This window comes from Heterodontus francisci, chromosome 48 (genome assembly GCF_036365525.1).
Source record: "Heterodontus francisci isolate sHetFra1 chromosome 48, sHetFra1.hap1, whole genome shotgun sequence".
Lineage (NCBI taxonomy): Eukaryota > Metazoa > Chordata > Chondrichthyes > Heterodontiformes > Heterodontidae > Heterodontus > Heterodontus francisci.
The window spans coordinates 10,881,123-10,906,939 of NC_090418.1; the positions used below are offsets into that span (position 1 = coordinate 10,881,123).

Consider the following 25,817-nt stretch of genomic DNA (forward strand, 5'->3'; position numbering starts at 1 on the left):
CCAACAAGAGAGAATCTAACCATCTCCCCTTGACATTCAATGGCATTACCATCGCTGAATCCCCCACTATCAACATCCTAGGAACTACCATTGACCAGAAACTGAACTAGAGGAGCCATATAAATACCATAGCTACAAGAGCAGGTCAGAGGCATGGAATCCTGAGGCGAGTAACTCACCTCCTGACTCCCCAAAGCCTGTCTACCATCTGCAAGGCACAAGTCAGGAGTGTGATGGAATACTCTCCACTTGCCTGGATGGGTGCAGCTCCAACAACACTCAAGACACCATCCAGGCCAAAGCAGCCCGCTTGACTTTCACCCCATCTACAAGCATTCACTCTCTCCACCACCGACGCACACTGGCAGCAGTGTGTACCATCTACAAGATGCACTGCAGCAATGCACCAAGGCTCCTTCGACAGCACCTTCCAAACCCGCGACCTCTACCAACTAGAAGGACAAGGGCAGAAAATGCATGGGAACTCCACCACCTGCAAGTTCCCCTCCAAGTCACACACCATCCTAACTTGGAACTATATCACCGTTCCCTCACTGTCGCTGGGTCAAAATCCTGGAACTCCCTTCCTAACAACATTGTGGGTATACCTCCCCCACATGGACTGCAGCGGTTCAAGAAGGCAGCTCACCACCGCCTTCTCAAGGGCAATTACGGATGGGCAATAAATGCTGGCCTGGCCAGTGAAGCCCACGTCCCATGAATGAATAAAAAAAAACCTGTATTTGTCTTTGTTTTTGAGGGAGCTTTACTCTGTATCTAACCCCCGTTTTTTCTTTTTCTTTTAGGTGGCCTTTGTTGAATCTAACCTCCATGCTGTAACTGTCCTGGAAGTGTTTGATGGGGACAGTGTAGAGGGAGCTTTACTCTGTATCTAACCCCCGTACTGTACCTGTCCTGGGAGTGTTTGATGGGGACAGCGTAGAGGCAGCTTTACTCTGTATCTAACCCCCTTTATTTTTGTTTGTTTTTTAACTCTGTATCTAACCCCCATTTTTTATTCTTTTAGGTGGCCTTTATTGTACCTAACCCCTGTGCTGTACCTGTCCTGGGAGTGTTTGATGGGGACAGTGTAGAGGGAGCTTTACTCTGTATCTAACCCCCGTTTTTTTTTTGCTGGACCTGTCCTGGGAGTGTTTGATGGGATAGTGTAGAGAGAGTTTTACTCTGTATCTAACACCATTTTTTTCTTTTCTTTTTCTTTTTTTTTGTCGTGGGAGATGGGGAGAGTGAGGGTGGCAGAGATAGATTGACATTTGCTCTGTATCTAATCCCCGTGTCATCCCTGTCCTGGGAGTGTTTGATGGGGACAGTGTAGAGGGAGCTTTACTCTGTATCTAACCCCCGTTTTTGTTTTTTTTTTGTTTTTTTTTGTTTTTTTTGTTTTTTTTTTTGTTTTTTTTTTTAGGGAGCTTTACTCTGTATCTCACCCCGTGCTGTACCTGTCCTGGGAGTGTTTGATGGGGACAGTGTAGAGGGAGCTTTACTCTGTATCTAACCCCCGTACTGTACCTGTCCTGGGAGTGTTTGATGGGGGACAGTGCAGAGGGAGCTTTACTCTGTATCTAACCCTGTGCTGTCCCTGTCCTGGGAGTGGTTCATTCTGACACTCCAGTTTCAAGGAACATATCCCATTCTCCAGCACTGTGGTCCCTCACCTCAATGTGAATAAAATTTATACTAATAAGCTTAAGTAAACTCTCACTCTGAGTGGACATGTTTTAATGACTCCTCCAACACATTTATCACTAATATGTATTTGCTCTTTGTTTCCCAGGACAGAATCAAACATCTCCAAGCGAGGTCCAGCACAGCTTGAGTGGAATCAGAGAGCTCCTTTTTGGGTCCATTTCCCTATTCTCTGCTGACACTGTTACACCAGTTCAGCCCTGCCACCCTGGAAAACCATTACACAGAACAGCAACGGTTTATTCATCAATGCACCTGCACTCACATCAAGTCGGAAACTTTTATTTCTCTCCCCCCTTCCCCCTCCCCTCAGGATATACTTTGAAGAAACATTCTGGGTTGTGCCCAACACTTGTCTTGTGAAGGTTTATGTTCTTCAGATCTGAATAGAGTCAATTTGTGATGATGATCTTCAGTGTGAATACAATTAGTTGGTTTTGTCTGACCATCTCGATCACTCTTTTGGTTACAGAGGCTGTGCCAATAATATCAGGAGTGACATTAGGAGGGTGATAAGTTTTATTTAATTTAAACATTTATATCGAATTTCATTCCACTGCACTGTTGTAACGTACACTAGGACCTCTCGTGAATATTGGGGCCTAGGAATTGTCTGTAACTTGGAGTTGATGACATTATAATGGACGGTTGCTTTTGGGCAATGCAGTAACTAGGGAGACAGCCCATAATGGAGCAATTAATACCCAGAGCAGTGGGAGAAGCAACAAGAGTCTATTAAATGACAACCCTCAGACTGGGATCACTCAGAGAAACAGTTCAAACTTACTTCAACATAACAAATTAGCCTCGCAGCTCAGACCATCGTACAGCTGGAGTCAGGGACAGATGTGATAGGGAGAGTTTGTTCAGTGCTTGGAAAATGCTCTGTCGTCGAACATCACGGGAGGTTTTATCATGGTAACCTATACTCTAGTTACTGTGGAAGCTGGGTTTATTTAGTGGAGCCAGAAAATGACCAGGTTTTGTTTTAGTTATATTTTCATTTGACCATTTCTGGCAGTTATTGCTGCAGCTTGAAAATTAGATTTCCAGATGGCAAACGGCATCTTATCAGGAGACAAAATAAACAGCATTCAGGATGGGCACAGATCACCTGGAGGGGGTTAGGAGGAGGGGTGTGAATCAACCCACCTGCAGGACCCATATCCAGCCAGTGAGCTTCCAACATCACTACTGTCACCAAATATTCATGTTCTTGAGTGATAAGTGCACTGGTGAGGGAGGAACTAAGTTTTAAACCTGGAACATAGTCATTTCAACCCCTATCTTCATACTTAGGGTCTCTAAGGGCTATTTTTAGTCAGTACAAGATTTCCTTTGGAAGTAATGCTTCCGTTGTTTTTTTGCTACTGTTACAAGGATGTTTTTTTGTATTAAAACTTAGGATTCTATGTTTTTAAAAACTGTAAAGGATTTCACTGGACATAGAGACATCTGGAAATATTAAACAAGTCCAACAGAAGCAGAACTTGTAACAAGGACTGGAATGCAGTTAGTTTTAAAGGAAACCATCAGGGGATTTGTCCTCCGCTATCCTTTCAGAAGACAGAATTTCAGACTAGGTCTGTGACTTGCTTCTGGAAAGTTTTTTTTTTGAACGCCAGTGATTTTGGTCAAAAGCAAGCTTTTTGGAATTTGATTTTAACCCGCCTGGAGATCAGAAGATGACCCAGAAAAGTATTATCTATATTAAACAATCCTTGCTATTGTAAAAGAAAAGCTTATATGAAGTGGCACTGTTGCCTCCTGCATTTTTCAAAGGAACCCTGAATGGCCAGAAATATTGCTTTTTTTTTTCAAATAAACACATCAGTGGGTGCCACAGTGGTTAGCACCACAGCCTCACAGTTCTGGGGACCCAGGTTCAATTCTGGGTACTGCCTGTGAGGAGTTTGCAAGTTCTCCCTGTGACTGCATGGGTTCCCTCCCACAGCCAAAGACTTGTGGGTGATAGGTAAATTGGCTGTTGTAAATTGCCCCTAGTGTCGGTAGGTGGTAGGGAATATGGGATTACTCTAGGGTTAGTATAAATGGGTGGTTGTTGGTTGGCACAGACTTGGTGGGCCGAAAGGGCCTGTTTCAATGCTGTATCTCTAAATAAATAAATATGTTACTGCAGTCCTGATACTAGGCCTCTGAAGCCTTCTCCCATTGAAGGCATTTGAACACCTACCCATCAGGCAGTTTTTCAACCTCACCTGCAAAGACTTGAGTGGCATCTAACTATTTGAGTTTGGGAGTCCTTACCAAACCAAAGAACCTCCTTCCAGATCATGACAGTTGAACTTCTTAAATTCCTTTCATATGAAACAAAAATCCTGGTTCACTGCTCTTTGAATGTATGTGCATGAGGATGAGGGAAATAGAGCTTTCACTTCTCAGATTTACTTGATTAGTAAAGACTTGGTTTCAGAATAAAATGCTTATTTGTTAAAGAAACCTGGTCGGTGTGCCATTTTCTGGGGCCGAAGAGTATCTAATTGTCTTGCACTAAGTGGGAAATTTGTTATGTTATGACCGGTGGAACTGGATTTATAGTTCACTCTTCCCCCGTGGGTCATAGTACAACTGACCCAGGTGGCATTGCCTTCCATTGAGGCCTAAACACCCACTAGTGCCTGGAGACTCCATTAAAGGAGGTCACCTTGTGCTCAGTCCAAAACCAGGCAAGAACAGAGGATTCAAGGAGAGAGCAGGAAATGGTATCTTCAGGGGAAGGGGAAACAAAACAAGTCACCAATTATCAGCTCCATCTCTTCCTCTCTCCAGCAGAGAACTGCAACCAGTTTGCAGTAAAGTTTAGGCCCTACTCTCCACCCAAGGGAAGATGCAGCCAAACACTGAATTGTATTAGGGCTCTGCATAGTACCAGCTACCACTAGTCATCAGTAACATTGCAGGGTTAATAAGGCAATATAGAATCTACAGCAGTATGAAAAAGCAAAGGGTCTCAGTAAGAAATGCTTCAAGTATGCTGTCTGACTCCACACTGCCAACTGAGATACTAAACCCAATGGATCAGTTATAATCCTACTACAAGTAGTCCTGGAAGATGAACTGAAGATCACTGCCAGCTATAACTAGGGTCATTTGTGGTTCAGATTGCTGTCAAATCCAGCCTGTAATGGGAACAGGTTTATTTCCAGACTGAGTACAGCTGTAAGCATGATTTAGACATGTCATTCCACTAGAATGAGTTACATTTACTGCCCTATTCTCATTAGGATAGCAGCAGGGCATTTGTACACATGAGGGAAAGCAGAGTGCAGTGGACTGGCTTCCTGGTTACGACGTTGCATTAAAGCAACCTATTACATCAACTCCAACTTGTACAATTCCAAAGCCCCAACATTCATGGCAGATCCGAGTGAAAATTACTTGTCTACTTAAGGTCAACCTCAGTCTTCAGAGGTTAGACAGAGCTCCTCAAACTAGGAATCTTTTAACCCCAATTTTTCACTTTTGGTCAACTAGTCTATGGAATGTGAAAACCTGTCATCACTAGCCATATAAAGCCAATGGAATAGCTTGGAGGAACCAGTTTGCCCTAATTCAGTGAATCAGCATTCACCTAAAAAAGGTCAGTGAGTTGTACTGTGAATGTTGCACAGTTGCCATAGATACATTCATCCCAGTCCTGATGTAAGGCATTGACAGTAATTTTGATACTAGTTACAGGGACCAACAGGGAACAGAGGGGGGCTGCTGAGAGATACTTATTTAAAAACCCAGTCTGCAGCCACAAAAGATAAAGTGACAAATGAGCTCTTGCACACAAGATACTGCTTTATTGATCATTTCACAATTGATTGAATGGAGTTTGCTTGTGTTTCCTGTACAGGAACAAGGCTATCAATGAAGCAGAGATCAGACAGACAGCTGTCACAGTCAGGGCCACAATCAGGACCACCTCAGACTCCACACCTACAAAGCAATGAGAAACCAATGGTTAGTGAAGGAAACACTGAGGGAAAATGGAAACTAGCAGTCAGCCAACTCACCACCTGGAGACCTCTCCTGCAGCCTTCGCTCAACCTCATTCAAGGACTCAGTTGCTAGGTCAGTTACCTCAGTATCCAGAATGACCAGGGGTCCAAGTGAGGCCTCACCCTCCCACTTCAATCCAGCTTCACTCTCTGCAATATCAAACATGCCAGTTAGAGGGGGTAAAGGGAGACCTCCCACATCTAGAGGATCAATGTCCTACCAGCTTCAGGTACAAGATCCCTCCTTCCTCTGGAAGGAAATCGGAACTCCCTTGTGGCACCACAGTTACCCACATGACAACAGGCACAAATGTCATTGTTGGATTCATCCAATGGGGTCCAGCTAAATAAGAAACAGTTGATCAACCAGGTTGTCCATCACCTTTCATACATGCGTGTGAAGTAAAACAAACCTACACATTCTGCATCTTTTGGAAAGTACAAGCTTTGTTCATGGAATCTCTCCGATCCACTGGAGCAACTTTCAGGTGACATGTGATGAAAGTCTGTGGGATAAATTTCAACACAAGTTATTTAGTGACTCCCTCCCAACATGAAAAACCTAATGAATGAACCATATTCCTCTTACCAAGGAACGTTCATCTCCAAAGAAGCGGAAAGCATCCAGGTCAAACCGGATCTTGTCCAGCTCACGCTCGTCTCTTGGCAATACGAAGGTTGAAAAGGAGTCGTCAGCTTTGCTGTCCAGGAGGCAACTGGAGAAAGATTCAAAAAGGGACATGAAGTGAATCAAGTGAAGCCATTGAGATGGGAGCAGCTGGAGAAAGCAGAGAGCTCCTTACCCATTGTAGTCAATGATGCTGTATCTCGGGGTGGAATCCTTGTCTGGGCTCAATGTAGCTACACAGCGGTCAATGTAGAGCTTCAGGGGCATGTGGTTGGTCATTGAAACAGAGGCCTCAATGTGAATGAGGTCACCCAGGTAGTAGACAGTCGAAGTACGCTCTGTAAGCCAGTCATCTGAAGTACAAGAGGACAAGGGTTAGAGACAGTGGGTACAACTCCCAGTGGGTGAGTACAGGAAATCACTCCCCATCCACCCATCACATACCATTCATTAGGCGCAGTGAGAATGACAGATGCCCTTCTCCAGACTTGGTGGAGCTGAATGGGATCCAGGTGGGCTTGATGGGGTTACTGCTCACATTGCCCTTCCTGGAAGGATAGGAGAGTCATTTTAGGACAAGTTCAGAGAACTTGCATTGGACTGAAAATTCATTAATAAAAATCACTCATCTATTACCTAAAATAATGACACTCAATGGGAATGACAGCTCCATTTGTTCTCACAATGACAGATCCATGATACTGGGGGGTGTGGTTCAGGTGGGTGGTGTAGACCAGGAAATCTCCAGCAATCTGAAAGACAAATATCAGGAATGAAGAGAAACTTTGGCTAATGAGTTTAGAGGAATGAGGGAGGTTCTCAAACTGAGTTTGCTGGGTAAATACTGAGGGGCTATTCCTTTGACTAGAACAAGGTCGGCTAATCATGCCATAGATTTTTTTTTGGACTTTCCAATCTCACTGGAAGTTGTGCTCAGTTGAGTACATTCAAAATAGAATAGTTCTTGGGCTAAAGTAAATCAAGAAACATGGGGACTGAGTGGGAAAGTGGAGTTAGTGTAGAATTTCAGCCACAATCTTATTAACAGAGGTCAGTCTCCAAGGCTCTACACACTCTGCTGTAGATTGTCCAACAGTTGGCCATTACCACCACAGAAGTTAATGTGAGGAGAACAGGCAAGCATGAAGGACTGACCAAAAGCAAAGTGAATCAATGAAGGGACAGCTTCACTTAACAGCTCAAGGAAACACAAACTGGCAGTAATTTGAAAGTATTAACAAAAGATTTGCCTTCATTTAATCCAAGCATTCTAATCACCAGGAGGCTCCCTTCAAATCACATTTAATTCTACAACTTATCCACAAAAAGTCAGTTAGATTGAATTCAATATTCAGATTTTAACATTCAATCTAAAAACCCACAAGACAAAGCATACAGTAGGAAAAGCTTGGAAAAACCACGTGAAGGATAAGACCAATGGGGTTGATAGTCAACACTGGATTAACCAGGTGACCTGATAAAACAAAGGACAATTGAATCAGGTTTAATGTTTACAAAACAGGCATCTCTTTAAAAAGTATTAAAGTGAAAAAGCAGGGAAACAATCTACACCAAGTTGATAACACAAGTTAAAGACATTACCTGCAATCTGCTGCCACACTCATGGAGCCCATAGTCAAAGAGGACAGTGTGGTTCTGAGAGTAGATCCTGGTCGGCCGACAACCTGCTGTCCCCAGGGTCAGGTCAGCAGCTTTAATCAGGTGCCTGGTTCCAAATAAATCCATCTGGACCCTGACCAGCAGGTTCTGCTCTCCACACTGCACCGTCACAGTCTGCAGTGGAGACACACTTCGACCCTCAGACACACGGAAATGGGAACCAAAGGGAGGCCCAGTTGGAGGGACTCTCTGAGGCACAGGGGTGGCTTTTACTCTTCTCCATGGAAACCTCTGGTCTCGAAACTGTTGCCAAGTATCAGAGCAACAGACAACTCCAACTAACACCAGCACTGGGAACAAACCCCTCATTACAAAATCCCCCATGATACCAAACAACTCAACCATCCCTTCACCCACCAACCAGCTCCTTTTATACACACAACCTGCAGTCACCTGACACCAATGATCCCAGAAGCAGCAACATTGAACCAATTAACCAGCTCCAATCTCCACAATTTACACCCAATGACAGAACCCATGGATTTATTGGCAGGAGGCTCTTCCACACAGGGGTTTATTAAAGAATTCGCCCTGATCCAATGGGATTGTTGTTCTTGGTGATTGGCTGTGGGAAGTGCTTCACACTCAGAATGTGGTTCCAAGGGACACTGCACGGATCAGGTGGAGTGGAAATGTCATCGGTCTCCATATAGTTGAAGCAAATTGATCCATCGCTGAACTGGGAAATTTCCTTCTTTCTTCCTGCTGCACAGGACGCAGAGAGGGTTTCCTGTGTAGGCCTCTTATACACACTTTCAGACTTCCTCCCCCTTGTCTCCCCTCCCAACACAATCTGCTGTTCTGTCTTGCTACCCTGCGGATACTGGTAGCCCCAGAAGAGGGCTCTTTCTGTGGGACCCGTCCCCTTGCACCATTGGGAATCTGGTGTGAACATTACAGGAGTGGTTGTGTGCAACGGGCTTTCAAACATCCTCACAGACTCCCAGGCTGCCTGGGAGAAGTCTGTGGTTCGTGTTTATTCTGAGTGTGAGATTGCTACTCCTGCACTGTCTCAATTTTTCGCTGCATTTCAGTCCCAGGTTCCTGAGCCTTGGCCACCCTGTGAGGAGGAGAGAAGTGGATATGTCAGAGGATCCCCTTGTGGCGTTGCTCCTGGGCCTGGCCAAGGGGGCCATTAACAGGTCCGTCCAGCGCCCGGTCAAGTGGACCCGTCCCCCAGAGAGCTGCCCTCTTCCACGGTTACGGCCATGCCCGAGTGCCCCTGGAGAGGCATGTCGGTACCCCTGAGGCCTTCCGCGACTGCTGGCACTTATAACTTGGCAGGTTTCTTGGGTGAAGTGGAGACGATGAATAATTTCAAAAGGAAATTGGATGGGCACTTTCAGAGCTATCGGGATAGCCCAGGGAATGGGACTGGGTTGCTCTACAGAGAGCCAGCATGCACCCTATGGGCTGAATGGCCCCCTTCTGTGCCATTATGACTCTTAAAAGTACTTCAACAATGAGTACCAGATTATAAAGGGGTACATGTGATTTCAGTGATTCTGATTGGTGATATCATCCTCTAAAAATTAGTAAAAAGCAGTAGCAGTTGCAACCCCTGAAAAGGGGGGCTCCTTAACATTTAGCTACATTTTAACCCCACTCTGCTAATCTTTCGATGCCTGGATGAGAGGGGTGGGGGTTTGCAAGTTGAAGGATCTTCTTGTCTGCCCTAAAACAGCAATTTGTAGATCCAGGACTGGTGGGCCCCATGGGGGCTAGGCGGGAGAGGGGAGGGAGTCTCCCTGCCTGCCTCTGTTCTGCAGTTTTACCTGTGCTTGGATGTCCCTGGAGAGGGGGAATGCCTCCAATGACTGGTGGGCACTGCAAGGTGTGGAGTGTCTTGCAGACATCAAGAATAACATTCTGATTAAGGTGAGAGGAAATCCTTATGATTTTGCTCAAATGTGATGCTTATTTTGGCAAATTTTCAGTCTGATTGAACCATCTCATATTTGTGCCCGGTGAGGTATACTTGTTGTGATGACCATAGAGTAACCATATAACCAAGAAAATGCCCATTCAGATAATAATCCCATTGGATCAGGGCAAATTCTTTAATGAGTCCCTGTGTGGAGAGGACCCACCCAGCAATAAATCCATGAGTTCTGTCATTGGGTGGAAATTGTGGAGATTGGGGCTGGTTAATTGGCTCAATGTTGCTGCTTCTGGGATCATTGGTGTCAGGTGACTGCAGGTTGTGTGTATAAAAGGAGCTGGTTGGTGGGTGAAGGGATGGTTGAGTTGTTTGGTATCATGGGGGATTTTGTAATGAGGGGTTTGTTCCCAGTGCTGGTGTTAGTTGGAGTTGTCTGTTGCTCTGATACTTGGCAACAGTTTCGAGACCAGAGGTTTCCATGGAGAAGAGTAAAAGCCACCCCTGTGCCTCAGAGAGTCTCTCCAACTGGGTCTCCCTTTGGTTCCCACTTCCGTGTGTCTGAGGGCCGAAGTGTGTCTCCACTGCAGACTGTGACGGTGCAGTGTGGAGAGCAGAACCTGCTGGTCAGGGTCCAGATGGATTTATTTGGAACCAGGCACCTGATTAAAGCTGCTGACCTGACCCTGGGGACAGCAGGTTGTCGGCTGACCAGGATCTACTCTCAGAACCACACTGTCCTCTTTGACTATGGGCTCCATGAGTGTGGCAGCAGATTGCAGGTAATGAGTCCTTGACTCTTGTTCTAAGTCTGGTGTGTAAGTTTTCCACTCTCTCCTTTTCAATACTTAGTGAAATGTTATTATTAAATCTGGTCTTGTCCCTTTATAAAACCTCAAACTTTATTTCAATTAATATATTGTGTATTGATGTAGGTATTGTAACCTTGATATTGGTTTGGTACCTTTTTTTTCCCTGGTTCCTTCAAGCTTTTCATTGTGTATTGTTTTGTGGCTTCTCAACTTGAATTCAAGTTTTAAGTAAGTTAATCTGACTCTTTTATTTGAGCAAAAATTTGGATTAAATGAGATGTGGTGCTCTTGAAGGGAGCTCCATGCTTAATTTCCCTATGATCATACTTGGATTAAATGAAGTGCAAAACTAGCCTGTTCATTGTTCCTAATTTTGAACAAGAGATTTCTTCCTTTATTTAAAGTGAAGCCATTCTTTCATTCAGTCACACTTCTACTCATTATGCTCTCCAGGTTAACTGCTGAAGTAGCACAATTTGGATTTATGAAATCAGTCTGTTAAACTACTGCAGTGTGATTGGCCATTCAATAACATTGTTTGTTCTTTGCGTAAAAATCTCTCGCTTTCATATGCCCAAATAAGCATAATCATCTCCAGTGTAAGATTTTCAACTGAATGAATCTATTTCCTTGGTCCTAAATAGCTGACCCTAGTTCTACATTTTCTAGCCAGATGAAGTTTCTTTTCAACTTACTGTCAAGTCCTGTAAGTTTTTCTCCAACAATCTGAATCATCTGAATGTTAATTTCTTAACTTGATTTCTTTCAGATGGCTGGAGATTTCCTGGTCTACACCACCCACCTCCACCACACCCCCCAGTATCATGGATCTGTCATTGTGAGAACAAATGGAGCTGTCATTCCCATTGAGTGTCATTATTTTAGGTAAGTTGAGTGAATTTAGTTTTCAATCTAATTCAAGTTCTGATATCCTAGCATAACTCTCCTATCCTTCCAGGAAGGGCAATGTGAGCAGTAACCCCATCAAGCCCACCTGGATCCCATTCAGCTCCACCAAGTCTGGAGAAGGGCATCTGTCATTCTCACTGCGCCTAATGAATGGTATGTGATGGGTGGATGGGGAGTGATTTCCTGTACTCACCCACTGGGAGTTGTACCCACTGTCTCCAACCCTTGTCCTCTTGTATTTCAGATGACTGGCTTACAGAGCGCACCTCGACTGTCTACTACCTGGGTGACCTCATTCACATTGAGGCCTCTGTTTCAATGACCAACCACATGCCCCTGAAGCTCTACATTGACCGCTGTGTAGCTACATTGAGCCCAGACAAGGATTCCACCCCGAGATACAGCATCATTGACTACAATGGGTAAGGAGCTCTCTGCTTTCTCCAGCTGCTCCCATCTCCATGGCTTCACTTGATTCCCTTCATGTCCCTCTTTGAATCTTTCTCCAGTTGCCTCCTGGACAGCAAAGCTGAGGACTCCTTTTCAACCTTCGTGTTGCCAAGAGACGAGCGTGAGCTGGACAAGATCCAGTTTGACCTGGATGCTTTCCGCTTCTTTGGAGATGACCGTTCCTTGGTAAGAGGAAGCTGATCATTACGCAGTACTGCACATTCAGGTCAACTTGTCCATGCTGACTACATGTCTCTCAAACTGCCCTCCTCTCTCCTAACATGAGCTCCTATTCCTTCCTTCAAGTGGTTCTTTAGATTCCCTTAAGTAGCATCTGTGATTTTTCCTTAACTACTTTGTGGCATTGAGTTCCACTCTATATAAGGATAAAGCTTTCCTGAATTTGTGATTTGGTATTTAGTGACTTATTAATGACCCCTAGTTCTGGTCTCCAAATGCAGCATCTTGTCTACATCTACCCTTTTTCATTGAAGACTTCTTGGGTCACTGTAGCCTTTTGAGTCCCAGTCTGTTAATTCTTTCCTAATGGATGTAAGCTTGGTTTTGGTCTGATCCTAAGTGGGGTTTTTGGCACTGTCCAGTTCTTCACCCTTTCCCTAATTCAGAACCTGAACTGTTCCTCGTATTCCCTCTATTAAGAAAATGAAGGTTAATGTTGGACAGAGAACAACCCTTCTCTGTAGAGGTGATGTAACAGTCATATTGTAATGTGCTTCAGAAGAAACTAGCAGCACCAAGAATGCTAGCTCGAGAGGCTTGTGTTTAGTTGACCTTATCCAGACACTCAATCTTGATAACCTAACTATGCCACTACAACAATACACAACACTTCATAGTTTAACAAAAGGTTCTAGACCACTTCTTTGCTTACCAATTCTAACTCTTTGACTTTTTTTTTTAATTGGCCTTATTAACTTCCACTAAGTGGTCTGTTCCCAGTCCCTCAGCCACTTGTAACCTGGGAAGATTGGCCTCAGGATAAAATGTATGTCCTTGTGCTTAATGATACTGGAGCAATTGCACATCCATTTTGCAAGTTTTTCATCTTGTACGTTGTTATATTCTCCTCCAACTATAACATAAATTTGTCTGCAAATTTTACAAATGCAGTCTATTCGAAGTTCCAGTCACTTGTACAAAGTCCCAGCATCAGTCCTTGAACCTGCTTTCCTTCATATTTCAATTTAATTTTTTAATTTTGTCCATTCTGCTTAACAAATTAACAGGTTAACAAATTGGCTACTTGCCGCAATGTTGGGAGGGAGTCAATAAATTTGTGTTGAATGTGTCCTCAGATTTTCATCACCTGTCACCTGAAAGTTGCTCCAGTGGATCGGAGAGATTCCATGAACAAAGCTTGTACTTTCCAGAAGATGCAGAATGTGTAAGTTGACTTTCTGACTCCTTCAGGGTGTTGTATGGAGAAGTGATTAACAACCTGGTTGATCAATTGTTTCTTGTTTAGCTGGACCCCATTGGAGCAATCCAACAATGACATTTGTGCCTGTTGCCATGTGGGTAACTGTGGTGCCACAAGGGAGTTCCGATTTCCTTCCAAAGGAAGGAGGGATCTTGTACCTGAAGCTGGTAGGACATTGATCCTCTAGATGTGGGAGGTCTCCCTTTACCCCCTCTAACTGGCATGTTTGATATTGCAGAGAGTGAAGCTGGATTGAAGTGGGAGGGTGAGGCCTCACTTGGACCCCTGGTCATTCTGGATAATGAGGTGACTGACATGGCAACGGAGTCCTTGAATGAGGTTGAGCGAAGGCTGCAGGCGAGGTCTCCAGGTGGTGAGTTGGCTGACTGCTAGTTTCCATTTTTCCCCTCAGTGTTTCCTTCACTAACCATTGGTTTCTCATTGCTTTTGTAGGTGTGGAGTCTGAGGTGGTCCTAATTGTGGCCCTGACTGTGACAGCTCTCTGTCTGATCTCTGCTTCATTGATCGCCTTGTTCCTGTACAGGAAACACAAGCAAACTCTGATCAACTAGTTATCAAATGATCAATAAAGCAGTAATTGTATCCTGTGCCTAGTAACTGATTTGTCACTTTATATTCTGTGGGCTGGACAGTGTAAAATACTGTTTCGCACTTGGTAATGTTCCGTCAGTCATACAACACAGAAACAGGCCCTTTGGCCCATCCTGTCTGTGCCAGCCATCAAGAACTGACCTATCAAGGAAACTAGTGGAAAAATGGCTGCTAATAGTTTACCTAGGAGATGTTTGGATGGTGTCTATGGCAACTGCACAGGCCTCACATGCAGTTCAGTGAAGTCTAGTTGTGTGCAGTTCTCCTGAATTAGTGCAGACTGGATCCAAACTATTCTTTTTAGTTTTGTGTAGCTGCTATACTCGTACTAGAAATTCCCAAACTTCTAGTTTGGGGTCAACTGTTAAAAGCAACTTCTATGACACTCAAATGACCCCAGGTTATCGCAGGAAGTGACTTTCAGCTGACTTTCCAGGAATGCTTCCAATGGAATCCCATCCCCCCCCCCCCCCCCCCCCCCCCTTCAACAGGTAGGATCATTGATTCACTAGGTCTAGTATCTTGGAGCTGGCTGCATGGACTAGGGTAGGAGTGAGCTTGTAGCATTTCACCTGCAGGGTAACTGGGAGCTCAGTGCTTGGATCTCAATTCCCTAGGGTGAAGGGTACAGCTGAACCCTTGTGAATCAAATGATGGCAGAACATAGGATTTGAACTGGTTGGATTCTTAGAGGGAGGAGGAAGGAAAGGAGCTGCTAACTCAGTGCTTTGCAGCCTCCAAGGGAGGGGAAAAATATAGTTTTACCTCCTGCACAGAGTTCTTTACAGCCCTTGCTCGTCTGTCTGGGTTTGGACTCAGAACAAGGTGAGCTTTTAATGGACCCCCTCCCAATCCCACCAGTCCCGAGTGGGGCCTCTATGCTTGGTGGGAGAACAGAAGGATATCTGCATTCTTGTACTGACTAAAATGGCTGAGACCCCCCATAATGAATGAAGACAAAGAATATAATTTGGGATGGGATTTGCAACTTTTTTTCCCCCTCACTCCAGCACACGGTGGTTGAAGCTCAGACAATGTGGCCTACAGGTGGGCTGACTTTTTCTCTCTGGCTTCCTCTTACCCAGTCTGACCACTGTTTACTTTGATACTTTTTTTTTATTATTTTTGATGTTTACAGCTGGCCTCAGTTATACTTTCCAAAGAAAGTAACTTGGAAAGTATGACCTTTTAAAATCTGAAATAAGACTTCCTTTTCTAGGTCCAGTTTAAAAAATAACCCAGATCCATATTACTTTGTACAGCAGTCTTGCTGAAATAAACAGTGATGTCTAACAGCTGTGTTTTCACCCCAAGCACAGAACCAATTGTCTCCTTGTCACATTATTCCTGACTCCATAGTCTCAGCTGAGACTGTCATTTTTAGTAATTTTTAACTGTTTCCCTGTGCCTCCAGTCTGAGGGTTTTCATCAAATGGACTCTTGTTGCTCCTAGCACTGCTCCAGGTGTGAACTGTTCTATTATGGGCTGTTTACTGCATCATGCTAAAGCAATCTCCCAGTGCATGTCACCAACTCCAAGTCACAGGCCATAACTAGGCCCCAAAGTACACATGTAACTTGCACTGGGATCACAATAGCAGACTGGTGTAAAATTGTAAATATTGAATCTCCTGTTTAAATTAAATAAAACCAATCGACACACACCTGGTTTGAGTCATGACTTCACGGAAGGTTACTTTGCCCATGCTGGTTCTCAATCGGATCAGTCTCATTTCTCCACCCTAGCCCTGCGTTTGTTTTCCCTCAAATGCCCAACCGGTTTCATTTTGGAATCATTACTGTTCTCTGCTTCCACTACCTTTTGGCTACATGTTGCAGCTCACTCCAACTCTGTTATCAGAAGAAAGTCTTACTCACAGCCCCTGCATCTCCTGCCAAAAGCCTTTAAATCTGTGACTCCTAGTCCTTCTACCATCAGCTTTTCTTTGTTTACCTTATCTAATCCTGTCATCATCAGCTTGTACACCTCTATCAAATTTCCCTCAACCTCCTTTGCTCTGAGAACAACCCTAGCTTCTCTAACCTAATCTTGTAGCTAAAATTCCTCATTCTTGGAACCATTTTGGTAAATCTCCTTTGTACCCCTCAAGATTCCCTCTCATCTTTCCTAAAGTGTGGTGACCAGACATGAATGCAGTATTCTAGTTGTGGCTTAACCAGAGCTTTATAAAGGCTCAGCATAACTTCCCTGATTTTTGTACTCAATGCCCTGTTAGACAGGTGGTGTGGGTGCCTGCCACTTTCACCATCAACCAATGGCAGTATTTTTAGAAAAGTGTTTAGGATCAAAAACAGACAGATGACAGGTTTTCTTGTAGGTTTTAAAGCAATGTTATCTATTTAACAATACCCAAAAATGTTCACAACCTCACCCACTTGCACATTCACACACAGGCGTGCACACACCAGAAGTTGAGTGGGATGTAATTAAAGTCCAATTATTGTAAAGAGAGTTCACTTTTAAGCCTTGAATTTTCCAGGTGGAATATTTAACAACATTGCAGACCTGGAAATTACTCATCTTGAAATTGAAGAAATGCCGGAGACTCCTTTGGTTAAAATTCAGTCTGAAGTTCATGGTGGAAGTCCTGGTTCAATTTCTCAGATGGGGAGTTTTTAAGGTTACTTTGCAATCTCTTTGCCTCAGTAACTGAAAGATGGTGCTGGCAGGACTCCTTGTTTAGCAAGCTTGACCTTGCAGCAGCACTGGCTGGAATGGCTTTCTGTCTCCTCTCAGAAGTTACTTTTGTAACCTTAAAATAAGTATCAGGTTTTGGTTTCAGTCAGGTGATTCAAGATGGTCTCCCCTGGGGTGTTCATGCAATGTCCCAGGATGTGGGGACCATTGTTACATAATATGTGATCCAATAGGTGTTATTTCACACCTATTATCTTGGCCTTGGCTTTGGAGTCAGTCTGTCTGCAAAAGTCTTTGCTCGCCCAATTTTTGACATTAGGAATCATTAATGTGGAATGGGCTGTTTTACATATCGATGTGCCTCCTCAAGGCGATTCCAGACGTTAATAGTGGTGCCACCTTCAACAGATAAACATGTTTATTGACAGTACAGGAGGGGATCACGTGACTCCTCCCTCCATGTTGCCAGGTAGTAGTGTCCATTTTCCTGTAGCTTAGTTCAACAGTTTACATTTATTTCATTATTCCTCCAGTTCATTTCATATTTCATCACCATTCCCTCTGTGACCATGGCATGTATTAATGAAGCCCAAGCTCCCATACGTTTTGCTAATTATTCACTCAATATGTCCTGCCACCTTCAAAGATCTATACAAATGAAACCCCAGATCCCTCTATCTTTTGAACTCTGCCATTTAGACCATATTATCTCTCTATCGCTTCTGCCAAAATGCATCACCTCACACTTCTCTATCATATTCTATCTGCCACTTATCTGACCATTCCACTAGCCTATCTATGTCCTGTAGCAATCGATTGGCATCGTCCCTCACTGCACCATACCGCCAAGTTTGCTATCATCGGCAAACTTTGAAATTTTACTCTGTATTGTAATCTGAGTCACGTCAACATATATCAAAAATGCAGTGATCCTCACACTGAATGTTAGGGAACACCACTGTCCACCATCCTCCAGTCCGAAAAACAACCGTGTGACTCAACTTGCTGTTTTCTGTTCTAAAGCCAATTTTTATTCAAGCTGACACTAACCCTCCTATGCCATGTTAATCAGCCTTTTATGTGGTACTTTATCAAATGCTTTCTTAAAATCCATCTCGACAACATTCATTGCATTCCCTTCATCAACCTTCTCATTAACCAGTGATCGAGATGGTCAGAAAAGCCAACTAATTGCATTCACACCAACGATTATCTTTCTCTTCGCAAAGTGGCTGCATCCGAGCGGAAGATAACAAACCTTCAGAAGACAACAGTTGGGCAAAACCCAAAAAGTTTCCTCAAATTGTAGAGTGGTGATGGGGAGGGGGGTACTTGGGGGAGTGGGAGCTGGGACAGTGGTGGGGGCAGGATAAACATTTCCGACTTGCTGACTTAATGTGCGTGCAAGAGCATCGATAAATAAAATCAATCGTGTCTGTGTAATGGTTTTCTAGGGTGCACAGCTGAACTGGTGTAACACCGTCGGCAGAGAAAGGGACGTGGACCCAGAAAGAAGGAGCTCTTGGATTCTTTCCCCCCGCACCCCACCTCCCAAGCAGTGCTGGACCTCACTTGGAGATGTGTGGTTCTCTCCTCGGAAATATGGGGCAATTCCCAAATACATATTAGTGATAAATATCTTGCATTATTCATTAAAACATGTCCACTCAGAGCGAGAGTTTATTCATCCTTCTTAATATAAATTTTATTCTTGTCGGCGTGAGGGACCTCAGTGTTGGAGAATGGCACACATTCCAATTGGAGCTGGAGTGTCAAAATGAACCACTCCCAGGACAGGTACAGCACGGGGTTAGATACAGAGTAAAACTCCCTCTACACTGTCCCCCATCAAACACTCCCCAGGACGGGTACAGCGCGGGGGGTTAGATACAGAGTAAAGCTCCCTCTACACTGTTCCACATGAAACACTCCCAGGACAGGTACAGTACGGGGGGTTAGATACAGAGTAAAGCTCCCTCTACACTGTCCCCCATCAAACACTCCCAGGACAGGTACAGTACGGGGGGTTAGATACAGAGTAAAGCTCCCTCTACACTGTCCCACATCAAACACTCCCAGAACAGGTACAGCACGGGGTTAGATACAGAGTAAAGTTCCCTCTACACTGTCCCCATCAAACACTCCCACAACAGGTACAGCACGGGGTTAGATACAGAGTAAAGCTCTCTCTACACTGTCCCCGTCAAACACTAAAAAAAAAACGGGGTTAGATACAGAGTAAAGCTCCCTCTACATTGTCCCCATCAAACACTCCCAAGACAGATACAGCACAGGTTTGACAGAGAGTGTAATTTTTTTTATATTCATTCATGGGATGTGTGTGTCGCTGGCCAGGCCAGCATTTACTGCCCATTCCTAATTGCCCTTGAGAAGGTGGTGGTGAGCTGCCTTCTTGAACCGCTGCAGTCCATGTGAGGTAGGTACACCCACAGTGCTGTTAGGAAGGGAGTTCCAGGATTTTGACCCAACAACAGTGAAGGAACGGCGATATAGTTCCAAGTCAGGATGGTGTGTGGCTTGGAGGGGAACTTGCAGATGCTGGTGTTCCCATCCATATGCTGCCCTTGTCCTTCTCGGTGGTAGAGGTCACGAGTTTGGAAGGTGCTAGTGAAAGAGCCTTAGCAAGTTGCTGCATCTTGTAGATGGTACACACTGCTGTCACTGTCTATCAGTGATGGAGGAATTGCATGTTTATGGTGAGGGATTGGGTGCTGATCAAATGGGCTGCTTTGTCCTGGATGGTGTTGAGTGTTGTTTCAAATGCACTCATCCAGGCAAGTGGAGAGTATTCCATCACACTCCTGACTTATGTCTTGTAGGTGATGGACAGGGTTTGCGGAGTCAGGAGGTGAGCTACTTGCCGCAGAATTCCCAGCCTCTGACCGTCTTTGGTTTCCACAGTATTTATGTGGCTGGTCCAGTTCAGTTTCTGGTCAATGGCGAGCCCCAGGATGTTGATTGTGGGGGATTCAGCAATGGCAATGCCATTGAACATCGAGGGGAGATGGTTAGATTCTCTCTTGTTGAGATGATCATTGTCTGGCACTTGTGTGGCATGGATATTACTTGCCACTTAGCAGCCTAAGCCTGAATGTTGTCCAGTTCTTTCTCCAAGTGGGCACGGACTCTTTCAGTATCAGAGAAGTTATGAATGGGACTGAACACTAAACAATCATCAGCAAACACCCTTACTTCTGACCTTATGTTGGAGGGTAGGTCATTGATGAAGCAGCTGAAGATGGTTGGGCCTAGGACACTACCCTGAGGAACACCTGCAGTGATGTCCTGGGGCTGAGACGATTGGCCTCCAATAAACACAACCATCTTCCTTTCTGCCTGGTGTGACTTTAACCAGTGGAAATTTTTCTTCCTGATTCCCATTGACTTCCATTTTGCTAGGGCCCCTTGATGCCACATACAAATGCTGCCTTGATGTCAAGGGCAGTTATTCTCACCTCACCTCTGGAATTCAGCTCTTTTGTCCATCTCTGGACCAAGGCTTCATTGAGGTCTGGAACTGAATGGCCCTAACTCAGCATCGGTGTGTATGTTGCTGCTGAGTAAGTGCCGCTTAATAGCACTGTCGATGACACCTTCTATCGCTTTGCTGATGGTTGAGAGCAGACCGATGGGGTGGTAATTGGCCGGATTGGATTTGTCCTGCTTTTTGTGAACAGGACATACCTGGACAATTTTCTGCAGTGTCAGGGCCGAATGGCCTACTCCTGCTCCTATTTCTTCTGGTCTCATGATCTATAATGCACTGCCTGAGAGTGAGGTGGAGACAAATTCAATCATGGCTTTCAAAAGGGATTGGATAATTATCTAAATAGAACAAAACTGCAGGGCTACAGCTAACAGGTGGGAGAGTGGACTTGCTGAGTGCTCTTGCAGAGAGCTGGCATTGAGACGATGGGCCAAATGGCCTCCTTCTGTGCTGTAACCATTCTATGGGTAGGCTCCTGTGTTGTAGCTGTACTGGAAGAGCTTGGCTAAGGGTTGTGGCTAGTTCTGGAGCACAAATCTTCAGCACTGCAGCTGGGATGTTGTCAGGGCCCATAGCTTTTGCTGTATCCAGTGCCTTCAGCCATTTCTCGAGATCACGCGGAGGGAATCGATTTTTCTGAAGACTGGCATCTGTGACATCAGGAGGAGGCCGAGATGGATCCTCCACTCTGCATTGCTGGCTGAAGATGGTTGCAAATGCTTTAGACTTTTCTTTTGCATTGGTGTGCTGGGCTCCGCCATCATTGAGGATGGAGATGTTTTTGGAGCCTTCTCCTCCTCTTAGTTGTTTAATTCTCCACCACCATTCACGATTGGATGTGGCAAGGCTGCAGAGCTTAGATCTGATCCGTTGGTTGCGGGATTGCTTCGCTCACTCTGTAGCATGCTGCTTCTGCTGTTTAGCATGTACGTAGCCCTGTGTTGTAGCTTGACCAGGTTGGCACCTCATTTTTAGGTATGTCTGGTGCTGCTCCAACCATCCTAGTTGGTCCCCCAACTAGATGGTAATGTTAGAGTGGGGGATATGCCGGCCCATGAGTTTACAGATTGTGGTTGAATAAAATTCTGCTGCTGATGATGGTCCACAGTATCTCATGGATGCCCAGTTTTGAGGTGCAAGGTCTGTTCTAAATCTATCCCATTTAGCACTGTGGTACTTCCACACAACACGATGGAGGGTATCCTCAGTGTGAAGACAGGACTTCATCTCCACAAGGACTGTGCGGTGGTCACTCCTACCAATACAATCATGGACAGATGCATCTGCAATAGATAGATTGGTGAGGACAAGGTCAAGTAGGTTTTTCCCTCTTATTGCTTCTCACCACCTGCTGCGGGCTTAATCTGGCAGATATGTCCTTCAGGACTCGGCCAGCTTGCTCAGTAGTGATGTTACTGAGCCACTCTTGGTGATGGACAGTGATGTCTCTCGCCCTGAGTATATTCAGTGCTTTTTCCAAGTGGTGTCCAACATGGAGGAGTAGTGATTCATCAGCTGAGGGGAGGGCAGTAGGTGGTAATAAGCAGGACATTTCCTTGCCCATGTTTGGCCTGATGCCATGGACACTTCATGGGGTTTGGTGTCAATGCTGAGGACACCCAAGGTAGGATTCAAAGTCATGTCATAAGGATTAGTCCGGATCTCTGGATTACTAGTTCAGTGATATCAGCACTCTGTTACCATTACCTTACACTGCGTGAAGCTTCGGTGACCTGTGGGGAACCTGAGGAAACCCCTATATTACTCTTTAAGGGAGATGCTCCTCGCCTGTGGCTCGACACCAGGCCCACACCCCTGACCTTTGGCCTCTCGGTACAAAGCAGCGTCAGGCAAGCTCGCAGAACATCTCATAACTCTGCTCCTGGGCCAAACGTAACCATCGATTGACTGTCTCAGGGTTGGTGTTTCTTTGGCTCACTGACTCTCCTCGAGAGGCTAATCGACACCAGTAATAATATTATAATTTAGCATTTTGAGTTTTCTTCTGTCTTGTTTGCGTTCCTTTAAAGAGGGGACCAGATGGAAATTTGTTCCTCTATTGATGACACTGGGGAACTAAGTTATGTCACCTTCATGAATCAATTAACAAAGCCACGTTAGAATTATTAATTGTTCCCTTAAAATGAGAAGTTGTGGAGCTAACATCTGTCAGGTGACACTGGAGAAACTCAGAGTCACTCCTATTGGTCCAAATAAAATAGGCCCTCCAACCAATACATCCATGAGTTCTGTCATTGGGTGTAAATTGTGGAGATTGGGGCTGGTTAATTGGCTCAATGTTGCTGCTTCTGGGATCATTGGTGTCAGGTGACTGCAGGTTGTGTGTATAAAAGGAGCTGGTTGGTGGGTGAAGGGATGGTTGAGTTGTTGGGTATCATGGGGGATTTTGTAATGAGGGGATTGTTCCCAGTGCTGGTGTTAGTTGGAGTTGTCTGTTGCTCTGATACTTGGCAACAGTTTCGAGACCAGAGGTTTCCATGGAGAAGAGTAAAAGCCACCCCTGTGCCTCAGAGAGTCCCTCCAACTGGGCCTCCCTTTGGTTCCCATTTCCGTGTGTCTGAGGGTCGAAGTGTGTCTCCACTGCAGACTGTGACGGTGCAGTGTGGAGAGCAGAACCTGCTGGTCAGGGTCCAGATGGATTTATTTGGAACCAGGCACCTGATTAAAGCTGCTGACCTGACCCTGGGGACAGCAGGTTGTCTGCCGACCAGGATCTACTCTCAGAACCACACTGTCCTCTTTGACTATGGGCTCCATGAGTGTGGCAGCAGATTGCAGGTAATGTTGACTCTTGTTCTAAGCTTGGTGGGGAACAATCTACCCACCCTTTCCAACACTTGGTGAAATGTTATTGATGGAGAGGTGATGTCTGTCTCCTGCTTTTTAAATCCTTAATCTTAATTTCAACTGTGCAGTGTACCTTTGCTTTTTCTGGTATCTTTTCTCTACCAACTTTATTCAAGATGAATGGGGTTGTTTCTACTTGCTATCTCAATGTTTTTCTTTTGTATATGTCTTGTGGATTTTGTTATTGCCCCTCATCTGGTTTATTCAACTTTTGTTAGCATATTCAATTCTAATAGCTGTGTTAAAGATGGGAAATGGAATAAGATTTGAGTTAGTGCATGAAAGGGACACTCTACATTTCCTAATTTCCCTGTCAAAATACAGATGCTTGGATTAAATTATATGAAACTGATTTGTTCATTGTATCAATTGATTTTGACTTAAAATAAAACTGTTCTTTCATCTGAGTCACTCTTAATTTTTGTTTGTAATCTCTTTACTTAAACTGTAAAGACTGTAAGCAGATTGGGGGGAGTTGGTGCTAGGCCCCTGGAGCACGCTTGGCCATTCAATAACATCTGAGCTAATTTTTTGACATTAACTATGCTTTTCCACCCAATCTCCATGTCCCTTGATTCCTTTTGCCCCAAAACCTGCCTGTCTTTAATACATACAACAGTTGAGCATAAAATTCCACAGGGTTGGAAAGATGCCAGAAGTTTTCAACCTGCTGAAGAAATTTCTTTGACCCCTTGCCTGACATTGACTTAGTCTTGACACTCCAACTAGGGAAAATGGAACCCCCAGCATCTACCCTGACATTCCCTGTAGGACTTATTTCCTTTCACTGAGCAGAATGATCTTCAATTCCTTTCCCTGATGTCTTTCAGATGGCTGGAGATTTCCTGGTCTACACTACCCACCTGAACCACACCCCCCAGTATCATGGATCTGTCATTGTGAGAACGAATGGAGCTGTCATTCCCATTGAGTGTCATTATTTTAGGTAAGTTGAGTGAATTTAGTTTTCAATCTAATTCAAGTTCTGATGTTATCCTAGCATAACTCTCCTATCCTTCCAGGAAGGGCAATGTGAGCAGTAATCCCATCAAGCCCACCTGGATCCCATTCAGCTCCACCAAGTCTGGAGAAGGGCATCTGTCATTCTCACTGCGCCTAATGAATGGTATGTGATGGGTGGATGGGGAGTGATTTCCTGTACTCACCCACTGGGAGTTGTACCCACTGTCTCTAACCCTTGTCCTCTTGTACTTCAGATGACTGGCTTACAGAGCGCACCTCGACTGTCTACTACCTGGGTGACCTCATTCACATTGAGGCCTCTGTTTTAACGACCAACCACATGCCCCTGAAGCTCTACGTTGACCGCTGTGTAGCTACATTGAGCCCAGACAAGGATTCCACCCCGAGATACAGCATCATTGACTACAATGGGTAAGGAGCTCTCTGCTTTCTCCAGCTGCTCCCATCTCAGTGGCTTCACTTGATTCACTTCATGTCCCTTTTTTGAATCTTTCTCCAGTTGCCTCCTGGACAGCAAAGCTGAGGACTCCTTTTCAACCTTCGTGTTGCCTAGAGACGAGCGTGAGCTGGACAAGCTCCGGTTTGACCTGGATGCTTTCCGCTTCTTTGGAGATGACCTTTCCTTGGTAAGAGGAAGCTGATCATTGGGGTCTCTACATTGGGAGGGAGTCACTAAATTAATGACTTGTGTTGAATTTATCTGTCAGATTTTCATCACCTGTCACCTGAAAGTTGCTCCAGTGGATCGGAGAGATTCCATGAACAAAGCTTGTACTTTCCAGAAGATGCAGAATGTGTAAGTTCCCACACTAGAATTTTCTAGTGAGGAGAAAAGATGATTCACAACCTGGTTGATCAGCTGTTTCTCTCTCGTTTAGTTGGACCCCATTGGAGCAATCCAACAATGACATTTGTGCCTGTTGCCATGTGGGTAACTGTGGTGCCACAAGGGAGTTCTGATTTTCTTCCAGAGGCAGGAGGGATCTCTTACCTGAAGCTGGTAGGACATTGATCCTCTAGATGTGGGAGATCTCCCTTTATCCCCACTAACTGGCATGTTTGATATTGCAGGGAGTGAAGCTGGATTGAAGTGGGAGGGTGAGGCCTCACTTGGACCCCTGGTCATTCTAGATACTGAGGTGACTGACCTGGCAATGGAGTCCCTGAATGAGGTTGATCGAAGGCTGCAGGAGAGGTCTCCAGGTGGTGAGTTGGCTGACTGCTAGTTTCCATTTTCCCCCTCAGTGTTTCCTTCACTAACCATTGGTTTCTCATTGCTTTTGTAGGTGTGGAGTCTGAGGTGGTCCTGATTGTGGCCCTGACTGTGACAGCTGTCTGTCTGATCTCTGCTTCATTGATCGCCTTGTTTCTGTACAGGAAACACAAGCAAACTCTGATCAACTAGTTATCAAATGATCAATAAAAGTGATTACTTGTATCTTGGAGCTGATTTGTCTGTCTTCCATCTGGAATAGCTCTATATAAGTACAGAACTCTGCTTCCTGAATCTTAGTGGCAGTTGGTCTAATTCACCAGATGTTGCCTGGGCTGGAGCATTTCAGCTATGAAGAGACTGAGGCTAGGGTTGTTTCTCTTGGAGTAGAGAAGGATGAAGGGGACCATGATTGAGGTCTACAACATTGAGGGGCATTGATAGGTTAGATAGGAGGGAA

At 44.8% G+C, this 25,817-nt stretch overlaps 2 protein-coding genes and 1 pseudogene across 2 annotated transcripts; 2 read left to right on the top strand and 1 right to left on the bottom strand.

Moving 5' to 3' along the window:
- Positions 1-1,891: 1,891 nt before the first annotated feature.
- Positions 1,892-8,346, bottom strand: LOC137357449 (zona pellucida sperm-binding protein 3-like). Its single transcript, XM_068023794.1, has 11 exons — positions 7,945-8,346; positions 6,979-7,094; positions 6,787-6,890; positions 6,518-6,695; positions 6,304-6,430; positions 6,132-6,220; positions 5,940-6,057; positions 5,730-5,844; positions 2,860-2,967; positions 2,028-2,089; positions 1,892-1,915 (listed from the first exon to the last, which is right to left on the bottom strand). The coding sequence occupies exons 1-11, from the start codon at positions 8,344-8,346 to the stop codon at positions 1,892-1,894; spliced, it is 1,443 nt and encodes a 480-aa protein (XP_067879895.1).
- Positions 8,347-10,281: 1,935 nt separating this feature from the next.
- On the top strand, positions 10,282-14,085 carry LOC137357450 (zona pellucida sperm-binding protein 3-like). Its single transcript, XM_068023795.1, has 9 exons — positions 10,282-10,683; positions 11,483-11,598; positions 11,672-11,775; positions 11,867-12,044; positions 12,132-12,258; positions 13,389-13,477; positions 13,559-13,676; positions 13,772-13,886; positions 13,967-14,085. The coding sequence occupies exons 1-9, from the start codon at positions 10,282-10,284 to the stop codon at positions 14,083-14,085; spliced, it is 1,368 nt and encodes a 455-aa protein (XP_067879896.1).
- Positions 14,086-21,882: 7,797 nt separating this feature from the next.
- LOC137357451 (zona pellucida sperm-binding protein 3-like) lies at positions 21,883-25,549 on the top strand (annotated as a pseudogene).
- Positions 25,550-25,817: the final 268 nt, after the last annotated feature.